General features: G+C 42.6%; 1 protein-coding gene across 7 annotated transcripts in view; it reads right to left on the bottom strand.

Moving 5' to 3' along the window:
- The window catches only part of EIF2AK2 (eukaryotic translation initiation factor 2 alpha kinase 2), a 23822-nt gene extending 11322 nt beyond the window's left edge, over positions 1-12500 (bottom strand). The window contains exons 1-6 of one of the 7 annotated variants that reach the window (XM_052805399.1): positions 10930-12081; positions 10374-10493; positions 6538-6664; positions 2998-3112; positions 2303-2472; positions 1302-1428 (exon numbers count right to left, since the gene is read on the bottom strand). In XM_052805399.1, the coding sequence (XP_052661359.1) occupies positions 1302-1428; positions 2303-2472; positions 2998-3112; positions 6538-6641 (516 nt within the window). In that variant the 5' untranslated portion in view covers positions 6642-6664; positions 10374-10493; positions 10930-12081. The other 6 variants (XM_052805398.1, XM_052805392.1, XM_052805396.1 and 3 more) reach the window with 6 other exon arrangements.

The raw sequence follows: 12500 nt of genomic DNA, 5'->3' as shown, positions 1-12500 counted from the left end.
TATGTCATCAGCAGAACTGAAAATCTTGAGTCTGTACAAAAAGACATTCAATGTCTTCAGTGTGAAAACCCTGCGAAACCTCAATTACTAAATCGGGGTCGACTAAAAAAATGAATCCTAAATACTTAGTAGAGGTTCTTCCCCCAGCTTTTTCTTTCCCCCTATAACATAAGAACATAAATGTAACATTAAAAGCAGCGCCTACGATTGTTATAGACCATAACTTGACAAAAATTAAAAAAACTTAACGGTTTATGTTTCAATGACAGCCAACAAACAAGACCCATTTTTTTGAATTCAGGAGTACTTGAATTCAGGGCCTTTACTACTTTTTGCTATTTACATTTTGTGTGTTACACAGACATGTCTTGGAATTAATAAAAATTAAAACCAAAGCAAAACAACCCACCCCAAATTTAGAATAATTGCTACAGAGGTTCTGCTCGAGGTAATAGATTTCAGACTTTGATGAAAATGCAAAGACCCATGAGCTTGCAACACAGGAAAATATTAAGGAAGGATCCTAGAGCTATAAGAGGCCATTAATTACATGGTTAACTTAAAAACAACAATAAAAGCAGCATGTAAAATTCACAGTAAACAGCCAAATAATGAAAAAAGTACTTAAAGTAAAAAAGGTTTCTTTCCTCCTCCATACTGCCTTCCTTCCCTTTAAACTACACTTCATTTAAGTTAGCTCATATGTACTGTTCTGTGCATTTCAGAAGTGGGTTTAGATCACTATTAGAATTCAATAATTTTTTGCATGTATGGAAATACGATCACCAACGTGAAGACAATAGCTCTGCTCTCCAGAGGATGGTGTTAGCAATTCACTAGACTCTGCCTTGGAATACTACAGGAGGCAAGTCCTGTTGAATCTCACTCCTGCTTTTGTTTTTCTCACATTTCACAATAGATTTTTCATCCAACACAAGGCAGTAAGATATTTATGTTCATAGCCAGTCAGCTCGACAACACACAGGAGACAACCGCTATATTAGTCAGGATTCAGAAATTTTTAAGATACGTGCATCCTTGAATGACAACATATCAGACCATATTCTGAAATACACAGAGATATCAACTGTGAGATTTTTTTAATCCAGCAGTTGAATATAGAAACACAACATAAATTTTACCAACAGAATCCTGTAGCCAAACCAACCCACCAAAATATGGATTGTTTCCCTCTTAAGTGAAATCCATGGAATATGCTTTTAAATACAATGAGGAAATCTGTTCAGAGATTAAAGATACAAGAATTAAACTTCTGTCTTAAGGCTAAATATAGCACATACTGTTAGAGTGCCTTGCTTATGTAGCTTCTCAAGCGCTTGTTTCGCAGCAGCTTGTTTTGCAGCAGCTACAGAAGTTCCAGTGCCACTTCCATACACAAAACCACTAATTGTACAGCTACAAGAAAACCTGTAAAATACAACAGGGAATAAAGTCTTATATCCCATATGACAAGTCTTAATTTAATGATTTTAAACACTAAAATACTTGTGTATTGACAAGTCAATAATAATAAGTATAATAATAAGTATAATAATAATAATAATAATAAGTCAATTGACATTATAGAATGGAAATCTGAAATATACATCTTCAGGACAGTACTTCCAATATACATTTAATCTAATTAATAATGGTAGATAACTAATCTGACATGCCTTCAAGATAATCAATTTTCAGAGAGTGAATATTTAGCACTTTTTAAGGTAGAACTCCTCAAAGCATCATATCATATGCACCCACAATCATAAATTATCTGCAATTTAGGTTTTAAAATGGCTGATTTTTCAGGGGAAGAGAGGAGGAGTTTTCCAGCAGACATTGTCAAGAGAGTTAAAATATGTAGATATTCTTCATCATCCCTCAGCTGTCATTAACTGAAACATTTCTACAACTCACTGACTGCAATGCATACAGGAGACACAAACAGGCTCTCCTTGGCACTTGGTTCCTAGGGGTCTCCAAAATACATGCTGAGAGGTCCACAAAGATGCCAGAGCTACAACCAAGATAACGGACAATTTGTCAACACTGACTACCATTTTATCATCATGCCATTTCTCCTCCCAGCTAAACAAACTCAGTCCTCTTAGCCTCTCCTCCTATGCCGTATCCTCCAATTCTTTAACCACCTTAATGGCCCTCCACTGGATTCTCTCCAGACTACCTCCAAATTTTTATTGTATTTCTAAAGATTCATCTAACACTACTCAGGGTAACTAATGGTAGTGTTAGTAAACACCAGAAGTATTAAAAGCAAGTACGAAGACAAAGCACATCTTACATGGGAGCATGGGCTTCTCCAGTACATTTTGTGTTAGGATAATCAACTATTTGCAGCGTCCTTTGTGAATACATATTTAGTTGGCTGACATAGTCATTGGCTGGTACAGGTAATAAGGTCGTTTGAGTTGTCATTAATTCTGAAGCTTGCATGTTTGAAGGGCTCTCTGGCTATAAGACAAACAAAATAGGTAACTTAAAAACTTAAGCTTAATAAATAGATTAAGATAAACAGGGCACAAGATCTAATATAGCTGCAAGGTTTGTCAGCATTTAAAAATATTTTTAAGAAATCCCAAGTTTGCACTAACAGAGTCCCTTGTGGCAGAGGACAGTCATCCCAACCTAGAATTATTACATTTTGAACTTCCAAAGAAATGTAAATCCAGTTTTCCAAGTACTGCACCAATGTCTAACAACCTCTCACCATGTCTCCTCCCACCTCTTTTAAGAAAAGACAGGGAACGAGCTGTGAAATGTCTCATTAAAAAAAAAAAAAGGCGAGTGCTGCCTTCTGAATTTTCTGAAATTTCTGAACGCCCTCACCAGAGACAAGAAAAGGGATGGCAGCATTAGAAACCCTTCTAAAATAAAGAAAACAATGATACTATATTGGCTACTTTTAGAGATTCATCTTCAACCTTTACTAGCAAAAAAAAAAAAAAAAAAAAAAATTAAATCCTACAGTTTACTCACCTGTTTCTCAATCATTTCCCAGGTTTTTTTTGCTGCTACTGCTTTTGCTTCCTTCTTATTTTTACCAGTGCCTGTACCATATTCTACATTGTTTATTTTAACCACAACTGTGAACCTGCAATGAAGGAAACTTTTCTAAAACATTGTTACATTTTGTCTCATGTATACTTAATAACCTTCTCAGATTCAACTTTCTTTTTATTATCTACAAAGCACTATAAGTTAACTGTGGAGGTATTTGAGTATTAATGTGTTTTTATTATACCTAACTCCTGATTATGATAACTCTTTAGTAGAAATATTTTTAAATGCTTCTTCACTAGTCACAAACGCATGTACTTTATTAGTTCTAACAGTATTTTTAAATGCTTAACTGCTTTTTAAAAGCAAAATGATTTAAATTTTTAAAAGCAAAAGAATGCATAAGGTCAACATTGTTACAGGCAAGGTTGTGAAGCCCTAACACCAGGACACAAAAAAACAAACAAACAAAAAAGTCCTGCCCTTCCACACTGAACCACTGATCCCTTACCACTCCGTTGCACAACTGTGCACGCACTGCTTCTCATACAGCAACTCCACGAGTCAGAACATGGAACTGACGCAGCTCAGGACTGACTGTACTGGGTCTGGCTGCGACGGAGTTAACTTTCTTCATAGCAGCTGGTATGGTGCTATGTTGTGGATTTGGGACTAAAACAGTGTTGATAATACAACGTTTTACCTATTGCTGAGCAGTGTTTGCACAGCATCAAAGCCTTTTCTTTTTCCCCACTCTAGCCTCCCAGCAAGTAGGCTGGGGGTGTGTGAGAAGTTGGGAAGGGACACAACCAGGGCAGCTGGCCAGAGCAATATTCCATGACACATGGCATTGCGCTCAGCAATGAAAGCGGGGGGAAGAAGGAGGAAGACGGGGCATTTGGGGTTATAATGTTCGTCTTCCCAAGTAACTGTTACACATGATGAAGCCCTGCTTTCCTGAAAATGGCTAAACATCTGCCTGCCGATGGGAAGGAGCGAGTGAATTCCTTATTTTGCTTCGGTTGCACATACAGCTTTGCCTCACTTATTAAACTGTCTTTATCTCAATCCACAAGTTTTTCTGCCTCTCACCCTTCTGATTCTCTCCCCCATCCCACTGGGGGAAAGTAAGTGAGTGGCTGGCTGAGGGTTTCACTGCCACCTGGGGTCAACCCACCACAGTGACCTAATAACGAATGGTTGGTTTTCAGCCAAATCAGTTCTTACCCAGACCCAACTTGTCCTGCAACTGCAAAATCCCTAATGTTTCTGCTGCTGCCTTTGCACAAAAGGCAACAAAGCAGAAAACAACAACTAAATTTCTGCTTTTGACAGCAGCACAGATTTGTGTCATGTTAACGTGACCATTATTATAACGTCTGGGTATGTCTGTACTTCAGATTACAACAGAGTACATAAATACACAAGCTCACAATCAACAAGATAGATTGACACAAAGAAACAGTCTAGGTATAGCACCACGAGTTTCTCTCTGGGATGATTTGTCTCAAATACTGGAATGACTTCAAGAATTCACTTTTTTCAGTATTCCAACTTCACTCTCCACTTCCCTATAATGAAATGTTTGGGTGGCAAACAATGCAGATGCAGAATAGTGCTTGCAGTCATTGCGTAAGCAAGCCTTAATGAGATATCTTAAGGAGATAAACAGTATGACAAGGCACACCAGTGTGCCACATACTCTACACATAGGAAACAGCATACAAAAAAAAAAAAAGCATGAAAGATCGTTCTTTGGGAAAGGGTTTGTTAGCCAACCCGTATCTAAGCTCTGAATACTACATACATTCAGCTATGACTTTGCATCCAAAATTCACCATTTAAGCATCCTGAGGAAATCTGCACTCTGAGTCCCAATGACCCATGAGTTAATTACCTGAGTTGAGGATTATCTGAATGAGTGTTACATGAGTTGGTCCCAAATGTACAGTCATGCTTATCCGCCATGTTAATAAGCACTGCCCAGACTTGACAGGTTTAGGCAGCACTGGCCTGATTGTCCACACACTGCGTTCCCAGCCCAAGAAAGCTTGCCGCTCGGGACTGAGCCAGCCTGGGCTCTCTCAACCTTCTTACATTGTGTTCAGCACCGACCCTGACAGACATTGCAGCGGAAGCAGCTACAGCACCAAAACCAGGATAGGAGGGGAGAAGATGGCAGGAGGTGTCTCTGCATCATGCCTCAGACAACTGCAGGAGGACTTATGAGGTGGGACACAGCACAGAAGAGTTAGGGAGCCAGCTCAGGACCAGGAGTAGCCAATGTATCCCATTAGCAGACAGAGCACTGGGAAAGAGCACCACAAAGGCACCAAAGGAGGTTTACAGCATTCATCACTGTAGCCAGACACTGTACATTGTACTCCTTGGAAGAGCCCAAGTTACCCAGCATTTTCCTAGATACCACTGTCACACCTCACATGACTTACAGATCCAAGAAAATGGTTTGAATTATATTTGTGAATGTAGCAGAACACACAGAAAAAATTAAAAAGCGCAATAAATGGGATAAATGAATAAATTTGAAATGTGTGTAAATTCTGTTAGTCCCATGCCATCACTTTTGAAGCATGAAGACGTAGCTGTGTGACCACAGCTGTGGCCATTACTGCAGCAAGGGTTACTTTTTTGAATTATGTGAGCTGCACGGGGAAAAAAATTAAGATAACTGATTAACATTTGAGACCCAGCTAATACTTATTAATTTATTCTGGGACTATGGTCAGGTCCAAGAATAAGTCAGCACAGACAATGCTGGCTGGCGACATGGAAGACATTAGAAGAAACATACTAATCATTAGCATAAGGCTTGTCTTCATGCAAACAAGCAAAAATAAAAAAAAAAAATCACCCAAGGAAACATCATAGATCTTGAGTATCTATGATCTCTGGCAAGGGAAAAAAAATTAGCAAAACACCATGCTTGTGTTAAAAAATAAAGCATATTCCATCACCTGTAATTGTCTCGAAAAGTAAAAGCAAAACAGCTTAAGCAAAAGACTCTTCTCTTGTAACAGATGTTCAAAAATTAACTACACATAAAACATGTTGGTACCCGAACAATTAATATACACCCAACCTTTATGGTTAGAAATTAACAACATAAGTCACAAATAATTTCCACACTTTGTAAAACTAAATAAAAATCAAAGCACTCAAGTTAGCATAGATCATAAACTGAAATACTTGCTGCAACCCACCCCACCTCCTGAGAGATTTCATGGCAGATGCAGAGCATACTTACAATATAGTTACCAGTAACAGGTGCATTGCTGTTGCTTTCCAAAAAAGGGCCATGAACTCTGAAATAAGTTTTCTCCTCAAACTCTATCACATGACATCCTCCCCACCCACCTACCACTCAATTTATGGTTTCAACCAGCTCTCCTGCCATATACACACTTTCATCAAATTAACTTTTACGATTGCAAGCCTTAGCCAGTTCATTCACATTGCAGGAAGAATCTTGATGTTTATTGACATGCATAGTGAACTTACTCAGGATCATGAGATGGGCCGGTCATCCTGACATTGGCATAAACCAGTGTCAGTTTCTGCTTTTGACAGTAAGTGTTGATCTTCTCCATACACTCACGTTCCATTTTGACACAATCTCAAAAAGGTTCTGCAAAGCAACATTCAAAGATAGGTCTGTGCCTCCAAGCATGGTATACAGACAGCCCCTAATCCTGGCAGACCACTGCTGTGATAGAAAACCAGTGCTGGTAACATAAAGTTCACAGAAAACTAATTCTAATTTCTAACTCAAGCGTTGATCTGCAACTGTTTTTGAAGACTCCTTGCTTGGAATAACAGATTTAGAGAGCAAAGCAGAAAATTTAGTGATTAGAGAAGATTTCCTGGCAGATTTCTTGGCAGGAAAAGGCTGAATCATTCACCGAACCTGTGAAGAAAAAAAAATCAGTAACGTTTCTACGGACAGAATTAGAGTCGATTCCTTCAGAGGGGAACCAAGACGCATTTTAACACATCCTTTCAAACCGCGATGGCTGTGAGGCTCAATCACACGTACCGCAGACGAATCCAGGCTCCCGGCCGCGGAGCAGCCGGCAGGCAGGCGGCAGGCAGGCAGCCGCTGAGGGCCGCTACAGCCGAGGTGCGGGCAGCCTGCCTCGGCTGGACCGGACGGCTCCCCTGCCCTCCCCGGGCCGTGACCTCCGAGCTGCGGCAGACGCCCCAGGACCCCCGGCAGCCGACGCAGCGCGGCGCAGCACGGCGGCACGACCGGCGGCCGATGACGGCCCCAGTTTCGTTTCCGCAGCACCGCCCGCCCCGCCTGGAAGCGAAACCGAAAGGGCGGGAAGGGGCCCCGGATGTGGTACGGCGGGCGGCCGCCACCGCCGAGCTGCGGTCCTGCGGGCGTGGGCCGCGCGGGGACGAGAGCCCCCGCAGAGAGGGGTGGCCGCTCCGGTCCCTCCCGGGCCGCAGGGAGCCGGCTCTGCCCGCCGCACGCCGTCGGGCTCTGCCGCCTCAGCTTCGCCCTACGCTGCTCAGCTTAGCGGCAGCGAGGGCTGCGAGGCAAGTGAGTTGCTTCTCGAGGCCTAGTGGTACGACCCCACCGGCATTTTTCCCTGACTAGCTGTTACCTTTTTCCGTTACAAATGATACAAGGCAGCTACAGGAACCACGTACTATATAGAGCTCGTCTATATGGGCAGCGGAGAGCAGTGATGCACCCAGCTTTTCCCAAATACATCCAAGTAGCCCTTTTCCCTCTCTGACTAGCCAGTCAACACTTGCATCCCTTACAAAGTGTCACACAGTTAACTACAGCTCCGAATGTTCCTATTGGTATCTGTGAGAGACTGAAAGATTTAATGTCTCAAACATTGTGGTGGGGCAAGTTCTGCTTAAAGACAAACCCTGCACAGCAAGGAACCAAGGTGAAAAGCCCATCAGCTCAAACATCGGCAACAGGAGGGGGAGGGCAGTGCTGGAGGGTGCCCAGCTCCCTGTTCTGATACAAAGATCAAATAATGGCCACGTCTGCAGGGAAGGAGAAGTTACTCCACAAACGACCCCCAAGCCCAAAGGCTCACAAACTGCTCATTCGCCTGACGACTTCGGGTGCCCACCCAAAGGAGGAGCAAGGATGATAAAAGGACACAAACTGAAGCCCCAGGTGTGCAAGCCCACCGGGACTGGACCCCTTGGCTGACTGAACCAACGCTGGACCCAGGACTGGTGAAATCTTCCTCTCTCCCTTTTTCTCTCTCTGCCTTCTTCTCTCGTTCCTTTTCCTTTTCCACAATCCCTACACCTCATCCCTTTAAGACATAAAACCATTGACCAAGTCTGGGACTAAGAGTGGATCCAGCCACCCCTGGGCCCTTCTCTGAGGAGGAGTCTAGAAAGCAAGGGGGTCTGCTCTGAACCTCATGACTCGATGGGGGGGATCTCCTTATTCCCTGAATTGATGTATATGGTTACCCTGGGTTACACGGTTTACATAGTCTTATGCCAATTCCTGTTGTGAGAAACCCTGCCACCTACTACCATGCCTCCCCAGTTCAGTTTGCTTCTGTCACGAATAAAATCTTTAACTGATCGTTTGGTGTCGTTTCACCTTAATTTAGCCTGAGGGAACTTCGAATTAAACATGACTCCCTGGTCTGTCCAGTCTGGGTCAGGACAGTATCCCACCACTCTGCAATACTGCAATGGTCTCAACCTCAGCAGCTTCCCAAAGAAATGAATTCCAAACCATAGTTAGGGCACGTAACAAAAAGTATTTCCTTTTATACATTTTGAATTTTCAATTCAGTTGCTATCCTTTTGGTTGGATATTATTTTATTGCACCGTATTATTTTATTGCATACCATTTTACTGCAATCTCTCTCTGTAAGTTTTTCCTCAGCCCTTAAACACCTTCTCTACCCTTCCAATTCTACATATGTAGGAATTCTTTAATGAGGTGATCAGTAAGAACAAGTCATTCCAAGTGAAGCTGTACCACTAATGTAAATTAAGGGGGGGGGGGGGGAAGTCAACATACTTTTTTACATGGTGCTTCACCACGTTCCTCCTGTATTGAAAAGAGCTGATTTTACAAAGGTGGTCTTCCACTTTTTAGAGATCACGCCAAACTGCACATACTGAACTTAGAAAAGTTAAAAAGAAAAAAAAAAAAGCGTAACTTAAGCATTTTTCCTTCCAGTCTGGATTGTCTGCATTTATCAGAACTGAATGCTGTTAGTCGATCCACTCAGCCTGGTCAGCTCTCCTTAAATTTCTCACAGTTCTGTCTTGGTCTCAGCCAGCAAATAACTTTCTCCAACACAAGAGCAATTTCCCACTTCTCATTGTTTATCCCTTCTTTAAACTTAAAGTATGTTATGGGTATCACTGAACATTAAGGCACTTCATAGGAAATCTCTTACTGGGATAAAGAAAAAAAGATCAGCCACCAAATAAATACATTCTGGAGAAGCAGGAAAGAAAATAAAAGCAGAAAACAAAATAATAAAAGCAGGAAAGAAAATAAATCTCCAAGATTAGTTTCCAGAGGCTGTATCTAAGGTATGGAGCAGATGTGTTTCACTGTGTGCACTCAACATCTACTCCTGATCACCCAGATATATAACCTGTTGGTCTGTGCTTTGATTCCCACCCCCACCCCCTGCAAGATCTCTCTCTGGTAAAAACCAGACAGCTGTAGAGGAGAGCAGGAAAACAGCAGTAAGCTTTAGGTCTCATCCTTAGTATGAGGAAATGACTTGGGCACCCACCAGCACCCAGGAAGCACACCTGCCTTCCCATAGCGCTGCCACAACCAGGAAGGAACGCATTCAGATGCCAGTGGGGATGCAGAGAAAAACATCAGAGAGTTCACAATGCTAAACTTCTAAGTATCATCATCTCATAGAAAAAAAAGACAAACCATGGTATGAGTCGCATAATTCACAAATTATTATTTCCATATGTATGGACAAAACAGGTTGTCTTTGAAAATGTTCGTGACATTCTTTTAACTAAATTTAAACAGAAAGAGGGTAGATTTAGATTATATGTAAGGAAGCAGTTCTCCACTATGAGGGTGGTGAGGCACTGGAACAGGTTGCCCAGAGAGGCTGTGGATGCCCCATCCCTGGAAGTGTTCAAGGCTGGGTTGGATGGGGCTTTGAGCAACCTCATCTCTAGTGGAAGTTGTCCCTGTCCATAGCAAACGGGTTAGAACTAGATCATCTTTAAGGTCATCCCAAACCCAAACCATTCTATGAGTCTATGATTACTCCTTGTTAAAACCCACCTAGAGCAATTCCATAATTCTATGTATGGACCTCATTTAAAGATACCAAAACAGCATTCTTACATTATCACTTCTAGAATCTGCAATACACCTCATGTTTCAACTTGGCTCCTACTTAGGTTTCTGACCACTGTCTTTTCCCAGCTCTGAGCTTCTGTGAGGCATTTCTAGCCTCTAGCAAGCCTGCAGAAAGAACAACGAGAAAGTACTGTGCATGTCTGAAAGCATAAGATTGCACACAGATCATGCATGCTGAAATGCTGATAGAAAAAGCTGTCACGAGTGACTTTGGTAACTGTGGGGTTCATACAAATACAGCATGGCAAATGGCCGTCTGAAGTTAAACAACCTTGCAGTGACTTTTACAAGTATACATGAAAGCATGTTTTACAACTGCAGTCCTACTCTGAAGTGAATGTGAATTTTCCACACACAGTCAGTTGATGAGAAAAATGAAAATAAATAAGTTTAAAATATAATCCATGCTTTAACTGCTTCAATTCTGTATCTGAAAGCTTCTATTAAAGATATATCTCTTATAAAATCTTTTATTTTCCAGTTATGACCTCTTTGACCAACTGTCAAAGAAAGCACAAAGATTACTTCTATGTAAATGTACCTTTTCTGAAAGGTACACATTTCATAGGATCCACTGGTCACAGACTGGAACGCTGGGCTGTCTGAAACAGATGCCATCTTCTTAAGCGGAGAGAATCCTAGAAATTCAGCTATTTTTAATCACTCTTTGTGTAAATTCTGAAAAACAGTAATTCAGTAGAGGCACATGAAACCTGCATGCCTAACACCTTTTCTGTTTTATCAAATGAAAGTAGCACATTTTATTACAAGTCAACTACAGCAATTTTATTAAAACTCCTATTTCCTTAACTACAGGATCCTTAGCCATGTCCGTTTCTTCTCAGAATCCCTCCCTCTCCTTAAATTCCTGCGTTCTGTAGTTTTACTTGCCATACACCAAGCTCTTTGGCATGATTTTTTTGGCCTGATGTGTGACCCAACATCTTTTATCAGACAAGGAGATTGCTACCAAACCTGCAGTTTTCAGAACGTGAAAGTGGCCTGGGGTGAATGTCCAGTTTCTCTGGCAAGATACAAAGTTTCCTCCAGCTTTGTGAATTGCATTTAATAATTAATGTCTAATCGACGTTAGCAGTATTAACAGAAATCAAATCGACAAAAGTTGCTTGCTAGCTGATAAAAAAAAAAAAGATACTGTGTTTATCAAAACATGTTGTCCAACCACAGTAATATTCCTACTTGAGTGATCAAGCCTCCTGTTAAACTTCACCCTGGGGAAAACGATCTATTCTGAAACAGCAGCTGGTGCATACACCTGTAGAACTTTGTTCTACAATACCTTTCAGGCCTTCATCTGGATGCCCTTCAGATTAATTTGCTCTAGCAAATACTGACGTTTGGAATTTCACATATTCTACTATCATACCCGTTGCCCAAACACCGAATTATTTATAGCGAAGTCATCGGCTTTGACTTTATCACAAACGAATCACCCTGGTGCTGTGCAACGACTGTGGCTCGCTTTGCCCGCGGGCGACTCTGCGGGAGGACACGCTCCAGAAGGCAAGCGCAGCGGCGGGAAAGACGTCGTGCCCGCACGCCGAACTAAACCGAATCTGCTGCCTGTACCTCCTCCTCCCCCTCCGCGCCGCTCCCTTTCACCAACGCCTGTTCAGGGAACGCTCCGGACTACAAACCCACGGACTTTGGCATCGTCGAGCACCGCGCAGCGACACCCTGAAGGGAGCTTACCGGTAACGTTTTGCACGGCTGATAACGGGCTCCATCAGTGACGGCAGCCGCGGTCACGACAGCGATAAGGCAGCGAGCCCCGGGGACGGCACAGGGAGCGGAGGTGCCGCCGCCGCCGGGAGGAGGGGGCGGGGGCGAGGCTGCCGCCGACAGCGGGCGGGGAAGGCGCGCGGGCCGCCGCGCACCCGTTCCCGGGTGGAAGAGCTGCGGGGGGAAATCCTTTCACGGTGAAGTTGTCCCCTGGCAGCATGTCGACAGATATTTTCAGATCAGATACCAGCTCTCGGCTGCCTCACCCAGAGAGCATTCCTTAACAGAGAAAGGGGAAAAAAACCCAAACAAAACCAACCCACCAAAAACCAAACCCAAACAAACCAAACGACAACCCACAGGTGCGGC

This window comes from Harpia harpyja, chromosome 13 (genome assembly GCF_026419915.1).
Source record: "Harpia harpyja isolate bHarHar1 chromosome 13, bHarHar1 primary haplotype, whole genome shotgun sequence".
Classification (NCBI taxonomy): domain Eukaryota; kingdom Metazoa; phylum Chordata; class Aves; order Accipitriformes; family Accipitridae; genus Harpia; species Harpia harpyja.
The sequence above is the reverse complement of the archived record's forward strand: the minus strand, read 5'-3'. Positions and strand labels throughout refer to the sequence as shown.